Source organism: Phocoena phocoena, chromosome 5 (assembly GCF_963924675.1).
Source record: "Phocoena phocoena chromosome 5, mPhoPho1.1, whole genome shotgun sequence".
In the NCBI taxonomy this organism is placed as follows: domain Eukaryota; kingdom Metazoa; phylum Chordata; class Mammalia; order Artiodactyla; family Phocoenidae; genus Phocoena; species Phocoena phocoena.
Window position 1 is genome coordinate 42,111,198 of NC_089223.1, and position 26,687 is coordinate 42,137,884.

At 40.4% G+C, this 26,687-nt stretch overlaps 1 protein-coding gene across 1 annotated transcript; it reads right to left on the reverse strand.

Annotated features, from left to right (window-relative positions):
- Positions 1-1,462: 1,462 nt before the first annotated feature.
- On the reverse strand, positions 1,463-26,254 carry BMP3 (bone morphogenetic protein 3). Its single transcript, XM_065878010.1, has 3 exons — positions 25,736-26,254; positions 8,025-8,935; positions 1,463-1,656 (listed from the first exon to the last, which is right to left on the reverse strand). Exons 1-3 carry the CDS (start codon positions 26,058-26,060, stop codon positions 1,465-1,467), a joined length of 1,428 nt encoding a protein of 475 aa, XP_065734082.1. The 5' UTR covers positions 26,061-26,254; the 3' UTR covers positions 1,463-1,464.
- Positions 26,255-26,687: the final 433 nt, after the last annotated feature.

The following is a 26,687-nucleotide window of genomic DNA, read 5'->3' on the forward strand; positions in this document are numbered from 1 at the left end:
GTAGATGCTCAATTAGTATAATTAAATTATGAACCACCATAGATAGCTATAGGCAGGGACAGAACAAAACCCTGTGTCTTCTGATACTTCACAGCCTCTGAAATGGCTTAGTTGACTCTATTCAGGTCAGACTGAACTGAAATAAGGATTAACCACAGATAGAATATCAGTAACAATCCATGGTCTGACAACATTTCTGTCACACACATAAATATAGCGAGGAAAAGATTTTTGAAACAATTTCTTGAAGGCAAAAGTGTAAGAGGAGATATTTATGACAAATAGAAATGGGAAAACACCAAGAAGTGTCTATATTTGACTCCCATTCTTTTTGGATAATTTTCAGTGAGTTTTGCTAAAATGTAGATTCCCCGTCTGAGCCAAAGGCCTTGATCCACGTGAAAAAGTGCCTGGACCTGGATGTGGCTGAACAACGATATTGGACGTGTGATTGTGATTAGATTGGTCACTTAAAGAAATCTCCAATATTCCCTTCGCTTCTGAGCCTCGGTATCTATTGATTACTTCATAGGAAGTAAAGGCATATCAAGAGAATTAAACATTTAACTGAATTTTTAAGTTCCATTTAAAAGAACAAATGAAAGCACTCATGGAAAATAGATATGGAAGAAGAATTACGTCTGGGTTTTTGAAAATTGGGTTGCTGGTTCCCTTTCCTTGGAGGCCATGAAATGAAAACATCAGTATTTCCAAATAAATGGCTGAGCCAAGTGGTAACTCTCTGCATATGCTTTTGGATCAGTCTGCTCTTTTTGGTAAAGTTCTCGTAACTGAATGGAACTTGCCAGAACATGAAATGAAACAAAACAAGAATCCTGTGCAGACTGAATTATAAAGCCATGTTAAGCAAACCTTCCTAAAGAGGGCACAGGCCCCTGGCAATGTGCTCACATCCATCTACAAAGAGCACACACTCTGCACTCAGCGAGTCACACAATGACCTGTAGAGACAAACACAGGGAAACTAGTCTCCATAAATTTTAAGACAAACATCAGAGCGGATAGGATTATTTAGCACTTGATGCATTGCTCAGGAATCTAAGGCAATAAGCCTACTTTAAGATATGAAATGATTCTATTCTCTATGAGCAGAGATCAATGATAAGCTATTGCGTTTTTCCAATCTATTTTCAAAGCCCATTACAAAAATAAATCAGTTTGTTCTCTAATAGTTCTCAAAACAGTTTGATCACTTGTCTTGCGTGATTTTTTTCTTTTTTTAAAGAAAGAGATGTCCCTATATTCTAAAATCTTGCTTTGAATTACATTCAGAAACAGATACAGTCCAGTTCTCCCTGGTGGAAATCATCAGTCTATTTACTCACTCTCTTTTGACCATTAAAAATTCTTTTGAAATGAAAGGCATTGGCAGTGAAAAAAAAAAAAAGTCCATAAAAATAAACTAATGATTGAATTAAGCATTCAGATGAGTTCTTTGCTGGGTTATCTGCAAGCACAAGACTCTACTGTCATGTTTGGATATACCTTAAGTACCACATTCTTATTTTCATCAAAGAATAAGATGCTGAGCGAGGACATCCTTTCTGGCACACAGCAAGGCTCAGGAATCCCAGGAACGACGCCCACAGCTCTCACTATACTCTGGATGGTAGCATGATTTGATGGCTTCAAAGACTGGAAAAGAAAAGGGAGAACACCAGTTAGGTGGAACTGCTTTTCCGTTCTCCAGCCCTCATCGCTAAAATGTATATATTATGAATCTGTTTCAACAGCTTACTAAAGCCCTGGCAGCGTTACACATTCAACCCAACCTCCAGTATCACCATCATCAAAACGGTGATTTGTCATTTACTAAGTGCCGGCTCAGTGCCAGGCATGTTCTGTGTAATATTTCTAATCCTTACAACAAAACAGCCATCTCGTACATTTTACAGGTAGAGACATAGACTCAGAAAGCTTAAACGACATGTCTAAAGTCATGTAGACATGTAGAGTGAGGATTTTAATCCAGTTTTTAAAGCAAGAATTGTTTAATTAAAAATGACTTACTCCCCAGAGAATTAATACACCCTAGGTTGTTCTGTATAACAGGTTTGCAACGGAAACAATTTGATCTTGATCCTATGCTAATCATAAAGAACCCTTAGCAAGAACCTATTTAACATAGATATTTTTGCCACTGCTATAGTGAAATTTATACTTTGTTTTAAAAATAACACCAGCGTGCCGAGAGGCATTGATTTATTTAATGATTACCACCAGGATGAATTGATGGTGATTACACAATTGGCCACTGGGGGTCACTGTTGCTCAATGGGTTCAGACTTAAAGGTTGTAGCGTCTTCTAAGTCTGGGGCATAGAGGGTCTGAGGTTATCCCATGGCTGTCAGAAGTTTGACCAAAGAAACCTGGGTAAAAGCTGTTCCCCAGAAATGCCAAATGGGATCATTAACATCCACGGGAGACGTGTGGTTTTATCTAGAGAGTATCATCCAGCTCTGCTAAGCATTGAAGACGGGTCACTCTTCCAAGCCCAGAATGCTTAGGTATTGCCAGAGTGGTAAGAACTTCTTCATGAGCGGTGCCACAGTTTTCAACATTAGTTCTCCCCAATGTCTCTTTTAAGCAGATGAAACCAGTTCTGTTTCAAACAAATTTAAAAACAGGAATTTGGTAACTTGCCAGGGATCATGTGTCAATTCAGGTGTGGGATTTAGGCCAAAACTCTGGTTTTCTAATGTCAAGATTTTGAGCCATGTTTCAGAGGCACCTCTGCCCCCAGTGAATTAATTGGTATTCTAATTTTACACACCTAAAACTCCCAGTATGGGAAACTGCAACAAGTTAAAAGGTTAAGAGTGTATACAAGCCAAGGAAGAAGCAAATAATACAGAAAGCTGGCACAGTGTAAAAAAAAATAGGATTGGGGGGAGGGGGGCAGAAAAAGGGCAAATCTGATTTGTCTCATCTCATCTTTCAATCTTAGTGAAAAAAATTATCCATACATTAGACTTCAACATTATTGCTAACAGGCATAAATTATTTTAAAATTAGTCTGATGATGGCCAGCTGCCTTATTTACTTTCTTCCTAGAGATGTTAAGTGTATGTTAAGAAGAGTAGTTAACTTACAATTAAGTAGCCTTGCAAAGAAAGGTATTCTCTCTCCTTAAGGATAAGAAGTCTATGTTGCTCTATTTTGCATATCATGTGCCCTGTGGCAACAATACTATCTGTGTAACTGACAAACTGCAATCCATTGTACAACAGGGCTCAATGGCCACTGTTTGCTATTTCATTAGTATTGGTGATTTCTAAAGAAAATTTTTGCAGCTACACTTTTCTCTATTAATTTATTTTTAAGATTCAATCATCCAAACAGCATATGATAATGCCCCAAAGGATTTTTTAAAAACCATAGATTTTATGACAATATTCTGTTATTGTTAATGTTTTACTGACTCCTATACTATTTATTTTTCATATAAAGTAGATCTATTTAAGTAGACGAGGACTTGATCCATAAATCCTGCTGTGCATGGCTGGTCCTCAGTGCCTGAAGCAGAGCAGGCTCTCTAGGCACTGAATTAATACTTGCCAAATGGATGAAATACTTATAAATAATAACATACCCTCCACTGTACCTATTTCTGTGGAAATAATTCCCATCAACAAAAATGAAAGGTTCTGAGCAAATGACCTGGCGCAGATATGGAAAATATTCATGGGAGTTCCCCAGGAAAATTCCTGTCATTTTTTTTTTTTTTTAAGCTCTAACTCACAAATGATAGATTCAGGAACTATGAGCTGTCTCTGGTGGGCTCACTGGAATCCAGGTGCAAGCCCTTGATTCCCTGCTGGTGTGTCTTATCAGCAACCTCTCAGTTTTCGAGGGGGTTGTCCCCTTTTTTCTCACTGTGAAGTTCTCTGATCAAGCTGCCATGGCCAGGAATAATTATATCATGCACAAAAGATCCATGCGGTCATTTGCTAGTGTGGAGCATTTGCCAGTTTATCATTTTTGTTTGTTTTTGAGCTCCGATTACATTTCTCAGGACCCTCTTTACTTAGCTTAAGAAACCTAGTGATGACAAATGCAAACCTGTGTTGTTTTTCTCCCCAGTCTCCCTTTTTATTGAAGGTGAAACATGACATTGACATCTGTTTAGGTCATTGTTTTTTTTTTTTTTTTTTTTTTTTTTTGCTTAGGTAACTCGGTACATCAAGATTTAGGATTTTTAGAGTTCATCTTCATGATCAGAGATTGGAACTGGAAACCTCAGGAAATTAATTGAGGGCACATCATTTTGACCTCAGCCACGTGAATTTCTTCTTTATATAGGATGCTTGGTTCAAAGTGTTTAGCTTCCTTGCTCCCTAATTCTGTGTCTTTGCTATTCCCAGCCTTAGCACCATTCCGTGAAAAAAGTCCTTCACTCCTCCAATCCTTGCTGGTTCCCTTGGACCTCTGTCAGCAACAATGGCTCAATCATTTTCCCTCTGAAATCTCTGTTTTCCATCTCTTTTATGGTGGTGAGGGGAGGCAAAAGCATACGGCTTGGCTAAAGCTACATGGGTATTTCTCATCTCATGGCAGAACGCCAGGGGTCTCTCTCCCTGGGAGGACAGATTGGCTGTAGGGGCTAGAAATCAGAAAAATTCAAGCTGCCGTGTCTGTGAATGAAATCTGCAGTGGTCAGGCCCGCACCTGCCAAGCTATGGATGATGTCCTCGAGTTGAATTTGATTACAAATGCGTTAGCAGGGGAGAGTATGTCATCAGCTCCAAGCCTTCATTCCTGACTCAGGCCATGGGGTTTTGCTCCACACTCTTCCAGCCCACATGGGTGTGATAGCCCAGAAACTATCTAATTGGAATCAGTGAAAGGGCAAAGCCTGGAATTTGGGAAAGGCAGAACACAGCTGTTCTGAATTACAGACAGGTTGTCAACTTTTGCAGACAAAGAACCCGCTCTAGAGAGCAGGCTCTCACTCAGTAGGCCAGAAGGAAGGAGGGCCAGCAGAGGAGTCTGGCCTGGGAGAAATTTTCTCTGGGGCAAAATGTATATCTACAGTCTGAAAGTTCTTGGCACCTCACTTATTCCACATGTGTTTGTACTGATCTGGTCAGAGACCTTGTTTTCCTCTGTTGCTCAGACTATATTTTGATTTAAATAGTTTACTCTGCTTACCATGCTGGACACTGCTGATAACAGCAACACTGATTAGGTACCCCTGATGTCACAGCTTCACACTGCTTCACGCTTCCCATCCTTTAGGTGACTGTACCATTTGAAAGACACAAAGCCTGGAACACTTAAAGGGAATCACTAAAAAGCTTGAAAAGCAGATCCACACAAGGTGATGAGAGACTGAGAACTCCACATCACAGCCAAACTTCTACTCTCAACTTGGCAGAAGGACATCTCCAACTCAGAGAGAAAACACCCTTACCCCTGTCAACTCTCCCTGCAGTTCTGATGCCATCTCACGTTTTGACGACTGTTATCATGAGTTCAGTGCTGCAACCAATGCCCTCCTGATTCGATTACCCTCCAAAGAGGTTATGGACTGTTGGACTGAAGGGAGAATCCAGTTTGAAGCTTTGTGATGTTTAAAAAAGGCTAAGAAACATGTACAAAACTTTTTCTTGTCTTACATCTTTTATTCTTTTGATCCCTTTTCCTAAGTGGTTTTTCTTCAGTCCCCTACATTTGATTTTCTATTCTCCTCAGTCCATTGGCCATTAATACAACAATAATAATAGACAATGGCCGCGAATAATCATGTCAATGGCAAAAATTTGTTGAGTGCCTACTAAGCACCAGGTGCTCTATGATCTCATTTTCCCACTGTTTTCATTATGTAGATACTACGATATTTTTATTTACTGTGGTACCTCTTTCAAAGATGAGAAACTTAACATACAGAAAGTTTGAGTAACTCCTCCCCAGCCAAAAAAGAAAAACACAAAAAAACACAAAGCTGGTAAGAGGTGGAACCAAGTTTTAAGGCAAAAGGATTTGATGACTCAAAGTACGATGTGTGGACCAGTAGTATCAGCAACATCTAGGGGCTTGTGAGATATGCAGAATGTTAGGCTCGACCCTCAGAACCACTGGATCAGAACCTACAGATTAACAAGATCCTGAGGCAAATTGCAGGCATCTTAAGGTTAAGAAACCCAGCTATGGTTGAGCATGCACATTTAATCATTCTGTTGCACTACCACACTTCTTTCCTTAAACTTATCTCTTCTATTCTTAACTTAACCCTCATAAGTTTTTAAATTATTATTCTTTAGATCACTGAGAGCCGCGATGAAGATCTATGGAAGCAAGGTTTTTGAACAGGAAAAGCAAGAGGAGCCGACAGGAAATGGGAGAGGCAAACTGGGGTAATGTGGAGACCAGGCCAGGTAAGCCAACTGACTAAGTATCTCCACATTATCATGGCTCCCTGGGTCTTAAAATCTGGAGTCAAGAAGAAAGAGGGAAACTCCTTTCCCAGGCTACCTAGAAAAACCACAGTTTATGAGAGTGAGAGGGATTATTTAGAAGACTCAGAGACCCACTTAAAATCAGTCATCCCAGGTTTAGAGACAGTTTGAATCCATTTCTGCCTCTCAATGCCACAAAGCAAGCCACACTGTAAAATAAAGATTCATCACTGCCTATTATATTCGGCATCTTTGTTGTGTGTTTTAAACGCTATCCCAGTTTGACCAAGTTTCGTTTGATCAGTAGAATGTCCTTTATAAATATTTAGACAAGATAAGGCAGTTTATGTCATTATAAACGTATAAAATGCTTACTTTGTGTTTGTGTTGACAAAACATGGAATTCACAAGGTCTAGAAAATGTAGAAAACGCATCCTCCTGAGACATTGTAACAGGAAAATGGGATTTCAGTCAAGGTCCTGGCCCTGAGGCTGACCTGGTCTTGTTCAGTCGGCCCTTTGCTTTATGGGTGTGTTGCCCTTAGCATCAATGATCAGAGGCCTGTAACATGAACAAGCTGCTTTAAAGATCTGTAAGCAGAAGTTGGTCACTTTTTGAGGCAAAGGGTTTTTTTCCTCCATCAACATACAATAGCAGAAGTTGATTCACTTCAAGTTTTGCAACAAACAAACAAACAAACAAAAACAAAACAAAACAAAAAAACCACTCTTATTCTTCTTCTGAATTCTATTTCTAGGAACACTTTTCATTGTATAATCCAAATTGTTACAAGCTAAGAATGAAAGTGCAGCAATAAGCTTAATGGAAGGCAAAGGGGTACAAATATGTTTTATTAACTCTAAATTCAAAGAGAACAGTCGCTTGGACTTGCTGTGCAAGATGGAGGTGGGGTTGGGAAGGCTTCTGAGAATACATCTGTCAGGATTCTGAGTACTGATAAGATGAAGTTCAGTCCACTGATTTTGGAAGAGGCACAGGTAAGCTCTGACTGGTTGAAATGGGTCTTAGAAGTCTACAAAGTCATTGTTCCCTATTCTGACTCCTGTTCTGATATTTATCAGAGAAGCAAATGATATAAGCATCTGGTGGATTTCATGAGGTAAGTTTTCCTAGCCCAACCCTGGTCCTAAGCCCCATGATGACAATTCATCGCACAAGAGACTATCAAAAAATGTTCTGAATCAGGGCATCAGTCCAATTAGTCCTTCCTTTTGCTCTCATGACATTCACTCATTCCCTGAATACCCCCTCAAAGCTCAGCCTTCTACCATTTGGGGCTTGCTTGTTGTGGACCGGCACAGATTCACATGCGACCAGGTAGCTGAATATGCACTGCGTTTGGGAACAATGCAAAAAACATGTTTTACACATACATTTTTTTCTCATATCTTTCTTCATACCAATATTGACTTCATATTACTTTAACAGCCATTAAAGAAAAAACAAGCATAACCATGTTACCTATTACACTTTAGAATGCAAGAATAAAGGTCCAGATGGATTTTGTAAATGGAAACACACACTCAACTTGTGCCTTTCTACTCTGTGGAAATAGGAAGGACAGGACAAAGAACAATGGCTACCTTTGGCATGGGGAACTGGCATGCTCCGGAGCAATAATAGGCATCGAAGGACTTGGGGGAGATAATCCATTCACTCCAGCCAATATCTGCAAAGTCCACTTTAAGGTACCGCCTGGCACAATTGCGAGGTTCAATCCATTGCTTTCTTCTTGCCTTCTTCAGGGTCTGTTCATCAAACTGGAGCATCTGGCTCTTCTGGTGAGGTCCCTTTCTCTGTTTCTTTTTGTTCTTACTCTTTTCAGGGGGCTGAGTCTGAAGAGTCTTGTAAGGTTTTTTCTCCTCCCATACCCCATCCTCCTTATACTGATATTCTGCCCCAGGAAGCTCATTGTTCTGCAGAGGCAGCAGGACCCCAGCAGAGCGCTTCCTCCTCCGTTCAGTAGAAAGGGCAGCCCTGATATGGCTATCCAGTTTGGGCACAGCTCCAGTGGGGAAATTCCAGTGCCCTTGCAAGCTTGATATCACACTCTCGGGCTCAGAAATCGCAATATCATTGGCATACACCAAGATATAAGGCTCAGGAAAGGGCGTTATCTTCTTTGGCAGCTGGTGGCCTTTGGAAGTAATGTTAAATCCTATGAGGAGCTCCTCATTTTCCTTGGCTTTCCTCAAAAGTTGAGTGATGTCTTTAGACAGCCAGGAAACAAAATCTCGATGAAGTTTTGCTCCATCTACTGAAAGATGACCCAGGAGTTGACTTTGGTTTCCGGTGGATTTGAGGATCCACGTAGAGAGCTCAATGTGAATGTGTTTCCTTTGGGAATGATGTGAGCATCCTTGGGACACAGGACAACTCAGGCTGATATTTATTAGCTCTCCAGTATAGAAATACAGTGTGGCAGATAAAATGTTTTCGGACTTGGTTAGAGAAGTCAGGTTAAAAATATGCAGTTTCTCATTTTCAAGCGTTCCTAGGAAGAAAAAAAAAAGAAAGAAAGTAAACAGGAGCAAACGTGACCCCTACCTCACATCATATACAAAAATTAACTCAAAATGAACGAATGACCTAAATATAAGCACTAAAATCATAAAATTCTTAGAAGAAAACATAAGGGTAAAATTTTCATGGCTTTGGATTTGACAGTGGATCTTTATATATGACACCCAAAGTGCAAGTAAGAAAAGAAAATAACATATAAATCAAAAAAGTAGATAAATCCATAAAATAGATAAACTGGACTTCATCAAAACTTAAAATTATGTGCATCAAAAGACATTATCGGGCTTCCCTGGTGGCGCAGTTGAGAGTCCGCCTGCCAATGCAGGGGACACGGGTTCGTGCCCTGGTCCAGAAAGATCCCACATGCCGCGGAGCGGCTGGGCCCGTGAGCCATGGCCACTGAGCCTGCGCATCTGGAGCCTGTGCTCTGCAACGGGAGAGGCCACAGCAGTGAGAGGCCCGCGTACCACAAAAAAAAAAGAAAAAAATAAAGACATTATCAAGAAAGTCTATACAACCTACAGAATGGAGAAAATATTTTCAAATCATATATATGATAAAATCTAGGACCCAAAATATAAAAATAGCCCTTACAACTCAAAACAAAAAGACAAACAAACCAATAAAAAATGAGCAAAGGAACCAAATAGACATTTCTCCAAAGAAGATATACAAATAGCCAACAAGCACATGAAGAGATACTCAACATCATTAGTCATCAGAAAAATGTAAATCAAAACCAAAATGAGGTACCATTTGACATATACTAGACTGGCTATAATAAGAAAAACAAGATAACAAGTGTTAGTGAGGATGTGGAGAAATTGGAACACTTTTACATTGCTGGCTATAATGTAAAATAGTTCAGCTGCTGTGGAAAACAGTTTGACAATTCCTCAAAGTTAAACATAGAAATGTCACATGACCCTGCAACTCTACCCCAGGTATAAACCCAGAAGAATTGAAAACAGGTGTTCAAACAAGTACACGTACATGCACGTTTATAGCAGCACTACTCTTCACAATAGCCAAAAGGTAGAAACAATTCAATGTCCATCAATGGGTAAATGGATAAATAAATGTTGTATAGTCATATAATGGAACATTATTCAGCCATAAAAAGGAACGAGGGACTGATAATACTACAATGTGGATGAACCCTGAGAACATTGTGCTAAATGAAAGAAGTCAGTCACAAAATGTCCCATGTTGTATGATTCCATTTACGTGAAATATCCAGAACAGGTAAATCCATAGAGACAGAATGCAGACCAGTGTTTGCCAGGGGCTGAATGTGGAGAAACTGCTTAATGGGTAGGGGGTTTTACTCTGGGATTATAGAAATATTTTGGAACTAGATAAACCTGGTGGTTGCATAACACTGTGAAGGTACCAAATGCCCCTGAGTTGTTCACTTAAAAATAGCTATACTTAAATTATGTAATTTTCACCACAATTAAACAAAAGGAGTAATTTTATAAACTGGATGAAGATTAAGGCAAGGGTCAGCCATTTTTAATAATTTTCTCTTTCCTTTACTGAAACACACTTGTAAACATAGTGGTATGAGAGCTGAGCGTTCTGGCTTTTAATTATGAGACTGCCAAGAACTATTCCTATAATTTTGGCACAGTGTCATGATAGCATCTTATCTGAAGCAGCGTCTAGCTTACTGGTTACAAGCATTGGTGGAAGTAAATTCACTTTGATTCAAATCCTGGCTCAGCCACTTATTAACTATGTAACTATGTAACTCAGCCACTTATTAACTACGTAACTAGTGTTCTCATTCATTAAATGGAATAATACTCCTGTCATCAGAATTAAATGAGATGCGTGTAAGTCAATTCATAAAGGGTCCAGTAAGTGTTTCTTAAGTATAAATTATTATTGTCGTTCGTACTGGTGTTAACCATAATACAGGGATTACCCCTTCTTCTATCTTCCTCACAAAGTTAAGGGTGCAGGATGAGGGTGGGTATGCAAGACCATATAGCTCCATCTTCAGATAACATCTGAAAAATGAGTCACACAGTCAAAAGTGTCATGAAGAATTAGTGCTGTTGTGGAGCTTGTCTAAAGTTTATGTAATTACATGAATATAAGAGTTGAATTGCTTCTGTAGAGTGCGACAGAATTATCGAAACTGGGCAATTTGTATTTCCAAGTCTTCAGATGCAGAAATGAGAGAGAGTAACAGAATGGGCGATTGATTAGTAAGGGCAGAAATTGGTTCCTGTTCTTGAGATCATCTAATGAGCTAATGGTAAGGCTGAGCTTAGGCTCAAGAATCCTCTGTCCTGGGATCGGTCACCAGAGCCTGGGCCCTCCTCCATACACTTGTTTCATATACATATTTGTTTCAGAAACATACACGCAATCGTGAAATTATGCTCTTGATCAAAAACATATTTTAGTAAAAACAAAACATTTTTATAAAGATCTGGAAACTTAAAATGAGTTCATTGAGTCCCCATTTATAAGGGAAGCGCAGTGGGAAACATATTTTACTCATTTGTAACATTGTGTGAGGGAAAAGGAGTAAACTGCCATTTGTGAATGTTTGTATAATCCATGACACCAGGATAATATTTTACAGACCTTTATAACAAAGCCATGGCATCAGACTTGTTCAGACACTAGCTTTAATTCATACTTTTAATTCATACATTCAAAGAGCGTGTACTTTTACCCAGATGGAAGTTTTAAATGGAAGGAAAGAGAAGTCACTCTGTTCTAGGTATGTGGCAATCAGATGGTTGCCAAAGGAACACACTGGCAGGGAAGAAATGAACTCCGAGGGATGTGGGTGATGGTGTCTTATTGGGGAAACCAATCCTACTCCTTTTGCCTACATTTTGCTTCAAAATATTTCCTTCTTTCGCACATGTTTCCAGACACCTTGTGCCCTGCTGTTAACCAGCCTTCACCTTGTGTCTAATCTTCAGTATCGTCTCATAAATGTCACAGAACTCACCATACGGCCTCTTCTGATGGCTTTAATTTTAATTCAGTGCCTTCGTTTGAAGTCAAAGCCCTTATGGCCCTGCCTCAGCTCCACCACACCCAATAGCTGTACTCAGGCAAATTACCTAAACTCTTCAAGTCTCAGTTTGCTCATCTGTAAAATGAACCCAATAGCATTAACGGCAGAGTTGTTGTGAGAATTAATTGAAAGAATGCAGGTAATGCACTTAGCCCTTAGGAAAAAAACTCAATGAGTGTTAGTTAACTAGACCTGCAATGTCCACTATGATAGCAACTAGTCACTTAAGTTTGAACTGAGATGTGCCGTAAGTGTAAAATACACACTGTATTTCGAAGCCTCAGTATAAAATATCACATTAATATATTTTATATTGATTACGTGTTGAAATCATAATATTTGGATACACTGGGTTAAATGTTGTGATACTGTGATTTATAATAGGAAATACATATTTGGTCTTAGTCTCCGTTTCTGGTCTAGAACTCCAAAAACTCTAGGAATTTCCTAAGTGATGAGAGCCGTGAGGTGTCCTTTGTTATGTTAATGAGGTGACTTTTGGAAGTCACCTAAGAATGAGGTCTGGCTGCCTGGGAACCAACCCTGTGATTGGGGGTTTGCATTTTCAGCTCTAATCCCCACCTCTGGGGTGGGGAGAGGGGCTGAGGGTTGAATTAATCACCAATGGCCAATGATTTAATCAGCCATGCCTACATAAGGAAGCTGTAACAGGGAAGAGCCAACAGTGACTACATACTGGATCTGTTTCTTTTACTTTAACCTTTGCTTTCTGCTGCTTTTGTTCACTAAAAGGATACTGTCTATACATAATGGCCTGCCTCGGGGAACCCTGCCCCTCTGCCTGAATGTTAAACCAAAGTGCCTTTGTTCAGGGAAGCATCCGGACCCTGTCCACCTGAGGATGGCTGCAAGAAAGAAGAAATTAACACACCCCCTCCCCGAGGCTGGCCATTCCAGGGAATATTTCCAAAACTTATGGGCTTTTTACTTCACTTCCTTATCTCCTCCCCCTCTCTGTGCTATAAAAGAAACGGGCATCCAAACCCTGATAAGATAGTTTTTCAGAGACACTAGTCTGCCATTTTCTTGGCTTTCCAATCCAATTATTTTGTCCTGTCCTGTGGTGAGCAGAGCGAACTTGGACTTGGTAACAAAGCCTCCATAAAAATTTTAAAAAACAAGGTTTGGAGAGCTTCTGGGTTGGTGAACAAAATGGAGATTGGGGAGAGTGGAGTGCCTAGAGAGGGCATGGAATCACCAAGCCCTTTCCCCTACCTTGCCCTCTGCATCTCTTTTATCTGGCTGTTCCTGAGTTATATCTTTTTATACTAAACTGGTAATCTAGTGAGTAAATGGGTTTCCTGAGTTCTGTGAGCCACTCTAGCAAATTAACCAAACCCAAGGAGGAGATTGTGGGAAACTCCAATCTGTAGCTAGTGTGGGGCCTTTAGGGACTTTCCACCCCCTCACTTGTTCCCGTAAACCAATTCTTCTCCCTATCGTGCGCCACTCCTTCTCCCTATCGAAACCAATTCTTCTCCCTATCGTGCGCCACTCCTTCTCCCTATCGAAACCAATTCTTGGAGTTTTTCAGTTGACGGGGACTTGCCAGACAGCGGGTAATTTTCCAGTTGCCTGTAACAGGTATACGCCCTAACCGCCACAATGAACAAACAACTATAACGGCCAGAAGGTGGGACAAAAGTTCCTAAGCCAATGAATTCAAAAGTCACCACATTTACCCAATCATTGTGAGAATATACCCGCCCTATGAGTAAAAAAACCTATAAAAAGTATGTGATTCCGCTTTTAGGGGTTCCCCATCGGCCTCCTGCGTGAGGTTCAGGGAACCCCGGTGCATCGGCTCCTAATAAACCTCTTGCGTGTTGCAGCGGCTCTCGACTCTTGGCGGTTCTTGGGCGAGTTGGAATCCCTCGTAGACCGTTTGGGTCTAACACTAGTTTGGTCAGAAGCACAGGAAACAACCTGGGTTTGGGACTGGCATCTGAAGTGGAGGACAGTCTTGCGGGACTGAGCCCTTTACCAAGGGAATTTGATGCTGTCTTCAGGTAGATGGTGGCAGAATTCAGTTGAATTATCAGACCCCTTGCTGGTTTTCAAGAATTGCTTGTTGGTGTGGGTGCAGAACATTTAAAATGTAATATATTATTGAAATTAATTTCTCCTTTCGCTTCTCATATTTTTTAATGCGGCTACTAAAAGTTTTAAATTACGTATGTGGCTCACATCTGTGGTTCAAAGTAAATTTCTCTTGGACAGTGGAATGACTACCATTTTTGTGGTCATATAGTCCAAAAGGAAAGAAAAAAGGCATTGTTTTTCAAAGACGGTGAAGAATTAGGAATTTGCTAAACATGAACATGCAGACCAAAACGTAAGTTGAGCAAAAGATTATTTTCTTGGAATGCAACACACCTTCCTTTATTAAGGACATTATATTAAGATAATTTTGGTGAATACGTTAAAATTTTCCCTCCAGCTGTAGCTAATCAGTTCAATCTGCAATCAAAAGTCAAAGACCAACAAACTGCTCTAAAATAGAGTTAAATGGGCAGTTGAGCAACAGTGCTTTATGGCAAGGCAATTATACACATAGCTTCAATTGTGTTATTTGTGTATTACACATATACAACCAGTACAACCAACAAAGAACAGGAACTAAAGCAAAACAAATGTTTTACTTTAACAAATATGAATTGAACACCTGTTAGGTGCTGGACCCTTGGCTGGGTCCGCTGCCCAATGGCCACCGCTGTCCACACCAGTACAAGGGGAAAAGATCAATATGCAGGTAGCTATGCCGTGATGATGCTACTTTCCGTCAAAGGTGTTAACTATGCTTTTGGAGCACAAAGGAGGGAGCAATGAACTTTCCCCATGTATGGGGAAGAGGGACATATGGGGAAGATGCAACCTTTAACCAGACTTTTAAGAATGAGGAGAGAAAGGCAAATATCATATGATATCGCTTACATTTGGAATCTAAAAAAAAAAAATAAACCGATATAAATGGGCTTATATACAAAATAGCAATGGACCCACAGACATAGAAAACAAACTTATGGTTACCAAAGGGAAAGGTGGGGAGGGATAAATTAGGAGGTTGGGATTAACAGATACACACTACTATATATAAAATAGATAACCAACAAGGAGCTACTGCACAGGGAACTACACTCAATATTTTGCAATAACCTATAAGGTAAAAGAATCTGGAAAAGAATATATATATGTGTACAACTGAATCACTTTGCTGTATACCTGAGACTAACATGGCATTGTAAATCAACTATACTTCAGTTAAAAAAAAAATGAGAGGAAAAGGGAGTGTTGGGGAGGAGATAAAAGCAGCACATTCTAGTCACAAGCAGTGTTGGACATATGCAAGATTTTGCATAAGCAATATTTCCAATATTTAATGGGAACTCATAAAAATATCCCATATTAACGTAGTTATTCGAAGTCCTTACAGACACCTAAACTGCCGAAATTCAGAAAAGAAATGGCCAATTCACATTTAGCTCCTAACTAAAGGTGTTGTATGATAAGTAGCACTCGATGCCTTTGCTATTTCCACCCAGATGAGGAGATGCATTACCTCTGCCTGTCCTAGATCTCCCTCCTCCCCATGTCTTTTAAAACAATGAGCTAGAAGTCTCAACAGTTCCACAAAACATTCCTTGAACCCATACTTTATTTTTGCCTTCCCTGACTTTTCATTTCATTTCCATGCAAGTCAATGCTCTTTTCCCTAAAACAAGTCAACAAGTACTTAGTCTTTATAAATGGACAAAAAAAGTAGTGAGAGAGCTGCATGGAGTCGAGTAGATGAGTGCAGTAGAGTATATAAGATAAGATAAATACCTCCCTGCAAGTTGAAATATGTGGTAATAATATCTATTCAATTACTCTCATGCTTTTTTAGATTTTATATTAATTTATCTTTTCAAAAAAGTATCTTCTCATATACTTAACAACAGGAGTTTTGCAGTAGCCTTCTCTCTCTTCCCCATGAGTAGCAGACTTATCTGTGAAGAAGATATCTATGTTGAAATATCAGTGAATGGAAAATACTTTCGTGTTCACTTTTTCTATTCTTCTGAAATATTCCGATACTTACCTATTTGGAATCGATGAATCCGGAAACGGAGGTATACTTTCTGGTTAATAAGAACAAACATATAATAATAATATTAAAAAGCAATGGCAGATGTTATCAGGTTACAAAACAATAGTTTATGTGTTTTTAGGCTGTTGGTAGTCTTCAGGTATTAGAGAACGTAACTGTGCCATGCCAATCCGATTCTATCTAGAGTTGCATGCTTAATTCTGGGTGCTCTTATTTTAACTAGTTTATTGATATAAAAGAGAGCAACTAGGAAAGTAACCAAGATGTTTGTCTTAAAGTTATTTCTTACAAATTTGAGTTAAATACAGAATACCTGCTCTGGAAGAAGAAAAAAAAAAAAGGTTAATCGGTGACGTGAGAATTGTTTGCAAATATTTGAGCGCCTGCAGAGAGATCAGGGTTTCTCTTGTCAGTGTCAAAGATGAGAATTAAGTCTAAAGGTGATAGCTGAATGGAACCAGAATCAAGGTCAACGTAATGACTTTCTAAGTGTCTAGCCTGAGGGTGAGACCCCTGTGGGACCAGGCAGACAGAAGAGAGGTGGTCATAATTCAAGACTACTACAGGAGGATCTCTTTACGGTAGGGAAGGTGTGAAAAGTGAACTAGATAACCTCTCAGATCCCTAGCATGGAACTACGATAGGCTATATTTCCAGCTCTTCCTAAGGAAATGTTTTTGATGCCAAAATGTAACTACCAATAGGTGGTGCTGTTTTCTTACTGTTTGCTGGCACTAGCACAAGCTTGGATTTTTCCTTGCTGAGAATACGTCTACTGTGGTCGTTAGGATGTGCCATTGGCATGATAATCTTATTCTGAATTTTCTAGAGTCATAATACCTGTGAATTGGAAAGGGGTTTAGAAGTCAGGTGAGTTTCAGAACAAGCCATACTTTCCTTTGCACATCTGTTAGGACTTTGCGGCTGCGGCCACTTCTCCCTGAAATGCTTTTACCCAACGTAGTTCTCCTTGATTATTATCCAGATTCGATTTTTAAGGCAAAGCAGAGGCAAGCTTGTCACGACAACCCACTCCTTCGGTTCAGACCCCTCCTCTATTACTATTTTCATTATATTGTTATTCCTTCCTAAGACCATAAATTCTGTAAAGACAAGGCTCTGTAGTAATTACATCAGACTCTTCAGTCCCGAGCGTGGGGCTTAACTCTTAAGCGGTGCTCAATAAATGCTTCTTTTGTGAATAAACAGATTTAGTCCAACCTATTCATTGTAGAAATGTAAAAATGAAGGACCATAAATGCAGCCAGCTGGTGAGCAATGATCTTGGAGAGGAACCCAGGTCTTGTACTACCTATATGGACTTTTTTAGGAGCTTGGTTATTAGATAAAGGTAGAAGATCTATTTCTGTTTTCATCTGAAAAGAAAGCACCTGCACCTCATGAAACCAAGAGCTCAGTAAGGAAACTGTGACTTGGGACCAGCTGTACTATTGCGACAGTTCAATTCCTCTCAGGGAGCAGCTGAGGCAGTGCCCAGGGAGTGGTGAGTGGAAGGTCACCTTCGTGCTGGCCCACACAGAACGTTTTCAAAGGGAAATAGAATATACAATGGAAAGCTTTCTATGTAAAGTCTGATTTTAAAACAAATAGACTAAATGAAATCTTGATGATTTGTTAAATCCCCAGGAAGCAGGGAAAACATTTTAGTCATACAGAAAATATGTAACTAAGAACAACTTTTTTTTTTCCACCTCTTTCTCCAAACAAAGCACAGCTGCTAGAAATGCAGGGGTGCCTAGGACAGGGCCATATACGCCCACGGTCACTGGCTGAATATTTGCTGTAGATTATGGAGTCAAGGCTGCAGTTCCTCTATGCCACCTTCGGTTTCTGGGCAAAGGTGAGATGGAGAGATTCTAAGTAGAACACAAGTCAGAATGTGTTTTTTCTTGCAGTGTTCCAGTCAAATAACTGACTTTTATGGGATCTCAAAACAACCGTTCTCTATGTCCAAAGTAAAACATGGCCAAAGATGGTATAATGTATGTTTTTCTAGAACAGCAAAATGTTCACTAATCCGTTTATCTGCTCTTAGCCTCCACCCAAGGGCATTCCTAGACTGTGAGCTCTCGGAGGGTAGACCCATGTCCGGATAAAGTTTTGAACTCCTAGTTCTTTGCACAGTCTGGAGCATTGATATCCTGAAAAATACCTGTCAAATTTGTTGAATGAGCAATGGTATAAACTTACCAGATTCTAAAGTGTTTCCCACTTCACACTAAAGTGAAAAGGCTTTCAAGTGAAAAAACTTTCAAGTCAACAAAAGGCCTTCTTGGGGATAAGTACTGTTGGAGTTTCAGTTCATCAGAAAAAAAGCATTACAAGAACAGTGGTATATAAAATAGAATAGTTTTGCCATTCAACGTATATTTTGTAAAGTGCCTCATGGAAAATTCTTTCATGGCAATCTTATTTTTAAAGGATCCTTTGCCTGGCAAATAGTTTTTCTACTATTTTTTCTTATCTAGTCCTCTGAACACCTAATTCAGGTCAACTGAAATATTTACTGAGTGCCTACTGTGTGGCAAACTATGCCAGGCCTTCAGAATACAAGCATGAAATGAGATATGCCCTTTGCCCTCCAGAGACTTGGCCCCTGCCCCATCATCCTCTTTCTAGCAATCCTATCAGGCCCCAAACTCTCTGCAGCTGTGAAAGAAGGGTAAGATGTCTTTATCAACTTACTTTTGAACTCCTCCCCAGGGTAAAACTGTCATAAAGACATTAATATACCTTCCAAAGTGAAAGAAAGTTACCCTTACATAAGTTAATAAACCATTTGTCTGGGGGAAAGGCCCACTAAAAGGACCAGATGAGACCAGAACTAGAAAGTCAATCAATCCTAGATTTCAGACGCTGGTTATAAAATACTCAAAACTCCAGAGACGTGAGATTAGAACAGAGTGTCTCAAACATGCATCAGAATCACCTTGATGGCCTGTGAAAGCAGAGATTTCTGTGCCCCAAGCTCAGAGTACGATTCAGATGGTTTGGGTGGGCTGGAGAATTTCTAACAACTCCTGGGTGACGTTGCTGCTGCCAATCCAGGGACCATACTTTGAGAAAAACTAACTTCAAGAAATCACTATAAAAAGGTGCAACTCTGCAGCATGCAGCCACCAAGGTTAGGACAGAAACGGTAATTTCTCGAATGTAGGTTTGGCATAGCATAGATTGTATTACAAGAGGACTACTACCGCTTCATATTTACGTTGCTACCCAGATATATCCTTTGTGCTACAAACAATTGCAATTATTAATGTTTTACGTAGGTTTAAGGTTTTGTGGGAAGCTAGAGAGAAACAGTATCTCCAAATATTAAGAATACCTCATTTATATAGGGCTTCCAAACTTTTAATGCATTTTCACACTCAATTTTATTCAATTAAGTTGCACCATCTTTCTGTGAGACTAGCACAGTAGGTGTGACTTAAGCCATTTGATAGATGTCAAAACTAGGCCTAGCAATATTAGATAACTTTATTAATTAGCAATTCAGCCAAGAGTAGCATTTAGATCTCTTAATGCTTAGCCTCAGGAAATAGAAAAACTGAAACTCTAGGAATTTATTCTCTTCTCGAAAACCATTTATCTTAACCCATGCCTAAGTGCAGCAACTATACTCAACTCAAACAGTCTTTAGATTAATACCATGCAATTAAATTAAAATTTTCTTTGAAGGAAAAGCAAAGAAAATCATGTTGGGCCTCAATAGTTTTAATTGTAAAATCAGAGGACTGGGCAAAGAAGCTTTCATTTCTAAAGCTATTGGATGCAATTATTTTATAAAAGGAATATTTAACACTATAATATTTAATAGGAATATTTAATATTTACTCAATAAAGGAAGAACGTACTGAAGTTGGTAATACAGTAGGATCAGTTTGTCCAAACACTTTTATTTACAGTGTGCTCAAATAAAATCAAGGCACTGCATTTACTGTGGTTCTATTGCCAAGAAACGATGGGTCGTAAAGGAAGGTAGATCATTGAAGGAGTCAATAAAACCCCATGGTCAATTGGCTTTATGACTTACATGCCGATATTTCAGATGAAAAAAGAGACATGCGTGCCTTTAATAATATCATCCCTGAAAATATTCTAGGACACAGCCACTACTAACATATGAATAGACTAGCAATGTTATGGATTTTTAAATATATTCCATAGATGAGGGCTCTTTGGTCATCCTGTCTTGGTTTACTATGGTCCAAAGTAGATATTATCCTGGTATACTTGTGTCACTTGATTAATACTATGCCAGTGTTTCCATTACAAAATTCTATTTTCATGTGTTCGTAACATAATCCTAAAAATTCACTCTGAATTGAAACTTGGCGTAGGAAAGTTCAAATAGAGACTCTTTGTGATGCCAAACTTCTTTCCACCATACCACTGAAATAAAGTTATTAAGATACTGATTACTAAGGTATACACATTGGATATATGAGAAAACCATTAAAATTTTAGGAGAAAAGTTCTGACGTAGGAGCACAAAAATCCCGAATAGCAAATACAAAGTATATGCAAAGTTGCTCAATAATTTTCGCTAGACTTTTTGATAGGTATGAGCTTTCTTATATCTAATAAATACAGCAAACAAATTGGGATTATATAAGAGATTTGATAGGTGTCTATAACCAAGGATTAATTGTGGTAAAACATTAAAGAAGTGATGTGCATGACCTCTAGTGAATTTTTCCACAAATAAAGTAGCTTTTCTTTTAAAAGAATAATACCAGATTAGATGTAAAATAATAGATATTAATCCTATAGAAGAAAACAATGAAGGAGAATTCATAGGGAAACAGGCAAAATCAAATTTAATGACAGAAACTCTAAAATTACATTCATAGAAGTTTAAGATATTTAATCAGGAAGATGGTAGAGTCGACCCTTGGTATTCGCAGGGAACTGGTTGCAGGACCCCTGCAGATACCAAAATCCACAGATGTTTAAGTCCCTTATATAAGATGGCATACATATTATCTGCATATAACCTACCACATCCTCCCGTACACTTTAAACCATCTCTAGAGTATTTATAATTCAACAAAATCAAGTTTTGCCTTTGGGAAATTTCTGAAATTTTTCCCCTCAAATATTTTCAATCTGTAGTTGGATCCTTGGTAACCAGGGATGTGGAGGGCCAACTGTACAATGCCAACTGGACTCAAGTCCAAAAACTAACAATGTAAGTAAACATCCTGAATAAACAAATGAGAAACGAGACAGTTTTCAGTCATAATATTCACTTTGAATTTTGCATATCTTCTTTCTTGAGAAATTAGGAAGGCTCTGAACCAATGTTTACCCAAATAGGTATCTTAGAACCATAATTCTCTAAAATGCTCTCTTGGGGAGAAAGTGATCCACTCTTAAGAGGGTCCACTAGCATTTAAAGGACCTGAAAGGTCCCAAAGCAAACTGATCATTTTCCCCAAACTTATTTGACCAGGGAATGCAATTTTATGTAACACCTGTTAACATCTTTTAAAGACCCTCTTTTAAAAATTTTTCTCCTAGAAAATAAGATGATTAGAAATCATAGGTTTTGAGATGAGCTCAGTATGTTTGAAAAACTCTCTGGCAAATACATCATGATGCCCATTTCTTCTTCCATTTAAGTAAGGGGTTGGACTTGCTTTCTTTAAAGCCTCTTCCAAACACAAAATTGTATAATCCCCAAATGCTTAAGAGCAGGTGCAACATCCACATCTCTATTTAATTTTTAGAAAAATCTGAACTGGGTCAATCAAGTGCTTATTAATTTCCACTGCTTAGATAAAATGTCTGTAACCCTTTTAATATACTCTTAATTATGTATGTATTTTTAATGTACAAATATTCCCCTAGTGAATTATCTGCTTAGGCGATGTTTTTCATTGACCCTCGTGGTCTCTTGGTCTCTCTCTCTGAGTATGTCTAACTATACTAAAAAGCTAAATTTAAATTATTTTCTATGTAATAATACTTTCTCTTTCCATTAGCATAGATAATCAAGAATTCATGGTTTTATGGATTTTTAAATGTCAGAGATTGTAAAGCTGTCTTGCCTATTACAGTAAAAACTTCATTAAGGGCTATCATGTATTCAAAGTAGTGTGTAATTCAAAGCAGCTGCACAGCCAGCTCCCCCTCTCCAGATGTACTATTGTTCTTGGAATAAAAACATCAGATAATCTAAGTACTCTTTAATTTCAAGCCTAGTTTCTAGGTGCCAGGAATTTCAAGGTAACTGTGTTTTAATAAAGTTATTACATCCCCTTGCCATCAAATCCATCAAAAACGATGCTTTCCCACTGGCCCATGCATTTTACAGGACTGGCTCCTATTGGAATGATTGTTTAGCCCTTAATTATATCTTTCCTAAAGCCTTATATTTTAGACTTGCACTTCAGAAACAGGTCACTTTATAATTCTTCATTTTTAAAGACTTTGGTTACAGTAGGAAAGACTCTCCCCTTTCTCACTGAAGGAAAATATTCGCTTTTGGGTCTGACTTTCCTCAATTTTCTTTTCTTTTTGTCTCTGAAGTCTGTGTGATTTTTTTTTTTTAAGGTGACATAAATCCACTGAAATGCAGCCATTTTTGTAGTTACATGTCATAAATTAAAATAATGATAGTTTCCTAATAAGAACATCTGTGCTTTAATTGCTTTCTCTAAAGAGGTTAAATTTATGATTAAGAAAAATAAGATTAAGTGACTATGGAAATGATGAGAAACTAATGAACACAAAGTATGTATCTTAAAGGACCAAGCCAGGAGAAAACCTCATGTAAAATACTCTTTTTTTTATTACATAGAAGCCAAGGACAATTTAAACTAAGATTAAAATAAAAGCTGATTTCATATCCCTCTTGTCTTCCTTTAAGACGGTGTGTTTTTCTAAAGCCGAACTTCTCTGTCATCAATAATTTTGTAAATTACCTTTTACAAAGGGAAAGATAAAACGTATCTTTATGTAAACCCTTGCACATCACAAAAAGACTTATGAGTTCTCCAAACTTACGGTTTTGGCACACCAACTGCACACCATTGAGGGAGGAGAAAAGGGTTAGCAGAAAGTGTATTTAGGATGAATGCCACCCACCATCAAGTAATGGTTTAAGTAGAAAGTAATCAGAGGGAGACCACAGAAGCTAAATTTCAACCAAAGATATTCTAGGTTTAGAACAATAAATAATTTTAATCAGGTATGTTCCAAGGAGCAAATAGGGCTCTAAGGCTATAACTCAGCCTGAATAAGCACTGGGAAAGTCTGCCAGAACAGCAGCCACTCCATAGATACAGCACACACCTGACCTTCCATTAAAATCTGTAACATCCTTGGTACGGAGAAGCCCATACATTGTGAAACTTAAACACTACGGACTAGAAAACATATCTAATTTATTAATGCAGACAGCATCTTTCGCCTGCATCAGAATGTATGTCACAAGCTGAAGGATGTTACAGAAATGCTGTTATGGATAGAGGAGAGAGACACACACGAAAGCCTTAGCACCTTCCTGGAGCCCTGCCTTATTAAAGCCAGAACTGCCTCATAATAAGGTCCTTCTAGTGTGTTAGTAACTAAACACTCTTGGAAGGGGTCCAAGGCGAACAGTCTCTCCAGAAGTCTCCAATGTAGTAACAGGACACTTCAGCTTCCACAAAAACCAGTGTCTACATTTGATGAATAAGTCATTAAGACAGTCTCTAGGATGTTAAAGGAATTACTTTTCTTATCAGGGCACGCAGCCTTGTATATATGCTTCAAGCTGCAATTCATCATTTCAAGGGAACTTCTGGCCTCTGTATCAGAGTTTATCATTTGATGGTATAAGACTACAGAGAGGCTGATAAGGGACACTCTGAAATTATAATGCATGGAGTGAGTGGGACCCAAAAAGTAAAGGGGGCTGAGTTATTCAAATCCTTATCCATCTCCCACTCATGGTTCCCTCAGTCTAAAACAAACATACAAAAACACTATACAATAGTTGTGAATGAAACAAACTCACATGCTACCTCCAAACCTCGTGATTCATACTAAAATGAAATTTGCCGATACCAAAAATGCTATTCACCTTTTGGGTACCTCAGCTACTCCCTAGGAATAGTACCAAGAAAATGAATATCGAGATAAGAAGGATTCCAGTATCTTCATTATTGCCAACTGCCTTGCCCACCCAACACTACTTCTTCATTGAGCTCTGCCCTTGGAGTTGCACTAAAGTAAACAGGGCATTCACTGGTGTGGTCAGCTGTCAGGACAGCCTTCTCAAGTGGCTGACACAGTGTGGATGAACCAGAGCAGGTTTCTGTTTCCGTAGCAAAGGCCAACTCTTTATAGATCGTGCTCGTGGTTTTAAGAAGAAAGTGAAATCTGGTTCAGCTCAGACTATAGCTGAAGACTTCTGCATTAGAAAGCATAATTCACGTTTATTGTAAATGTCATCATGCCTATGAGCTCTAGAGTATATTTACAGTGTCAACCTAGGGCTTTCCTTGATGGATGCTTTTGTGTTCCTCTTTTCCAGGAGTCCTACATATCAAAGCTTTGGGAGATTTCTTTCTAGTGATTCTGACAGAATTGATAGAGCATGAGGCACGGCCTCCTTACTTGAAGTTCTTGGCTATTTTTCAACGGTTCACTGAAGACAGGTCCCTTTATCATGAATGTAGTGAACAAAAAAGCCTGGTGCATCCTCAAAGCACATAAACCGAGTTAGTGTCCAGGAAACTTTCCCTCAAGCTGTTAGCACAAGGGAAGCAGGCTGTTAGCATAAGTTATTCACTTCACCGCAGGGGCCAGGAGAAACCTTGTTAAGCCATGAATTTCAGTCCGCAGTGATCTGTGTGTTGAAAAACGGGATGAGCAGATTTTCATCGGCGGATTCCAAGAGGTGTTTACATCCACAGCTGCTTCCCTCCCTTCCAGCTCCTCCCAGGGTGGGTGGTACAGCCCCTATTTGCCCAGATGGGTTTTAAATAATCGAAACACCCAAGCACCTGGTTTAGTTTGTGTGTTTGCCACCAAGGGACTATCAAGTAGAAAGTGTCAAATATAGTAACACAGAGGACGCGAGTTAAGAGGAGGTGCAAGGTCTGGAGAAGCGACTGTCTAAAAGCCCAAGGGAAGGCATCTAGTTCAGGTGTGACTTTTCTCTCTGGTGCCCCCGGGGTTGGCATAAAATGACATCTGCCTCTAGGTAAACATGGCTAAAGCCCAGTCCAAGGGAATTTCCGCTGACCGACTTAAGAAACATCAGCACAAGGTACCCCAGAGAAGCTCCAGACACCCAGGGCAGGAGGACCCTGTGGGCGGGGGGGGGGGGGGGGGGGGGGGGGGGCCTTCCCTTCTTTCCTCCAGCCGACTCCCTCCAGGGCTCAGCGCCCTTCTCTCCACTTCTCCCTCTCAATTCGGACTCTACCATTGGGCTGACTCACAGGCGGGATGCGGGGTGTGACAGGACCGAGGGGCTCGGAGGGGAGCTGGAGGGCGAGGGAAGGTCTCTAGGTAACACAGGGCAGACGAGGAAGCCGTGGGGGTCCCGGGAGACACCTGGGGCGGGACCGCGGAAAGGGGGCGCCTCGGGCACTCACCTGCTCCTGCGGCTCGAAAGCTGCGAACCGTGTTGCCCTCGCGCAGGGGCTGGGGGAGCAGAGGGGGCGAACCCCGCTCCGAGGACCCCGGTGTCCGCGCCGCCTCGGCTCTGCCGCCGCCTCTGTACCTGTCGTACAGCCGCAGCATGTGCTCTGACACCTTGTCGAGCGGCTGCGGGAGGGGGTCTGGGCCACCACCTGCCGTGCGGTCGCCCGGCACGGGCTCGCGGAGCTCCGGGAAATGCTGCTTGAGTCTCTGTCCGTGCGCCAGGCTCACGTACAAGCAGCCCAGCCATAGATGGATCAGTCTGCGAACCCCAGCCATAGCGAGGTCCGCGTCCGCTGCTGCGTCCTGGGGGGTCCCTCTGCGGCGCGCAGGGCCGGCGGCAGAGAGGAAGGTTGAACTCCCAACGAGCTGGGCGAGGGCGCCCGGAGCCCGGACGCTGCCTGAGCAGGACAGCGACCAGCCCCACTTTTTGCGCCGGTCGATCGCGGACCGACAGGTGGGCTCTTCCCCGGCAGCGGCGCGGACCTCACCAGCTCAGGGCGCTGCCGGCGCAGTCTCCACTCAGACCCCAAGAAAGAGCTGAAGTCGTGGCGTGTGTGGCCGGGGTGTTTTCGGATCTGTCTGTACCCTCCCTCCCCGCTTTATTTTCGGGAACACCCGGGCGAAGTTGCCGCTCTGGGCACGGGGACTAGCGCCGTGTCGGGCGCAGAGACTGAGCGGGGTTGAGCGCCGCGGTCCTGAGGGCGCTCGCTCGCCTTTTGCAAGGATTGGAGCAGCCGCGGTGCGGCCAGTCCGAGTTTTGAGTGTATGCGTGTGTGTGTGTGTGTGTGTGTGTGTGTGTGTGTGTGTGTTGTGTGCGAGAGAGAGAGAGAGAGAGAGAGAGAGAGAGAGAGAAAGAGGGAGAGACTGCCTTCGTTCTCTGGCTGATCTGTACAGTCGGCAGCC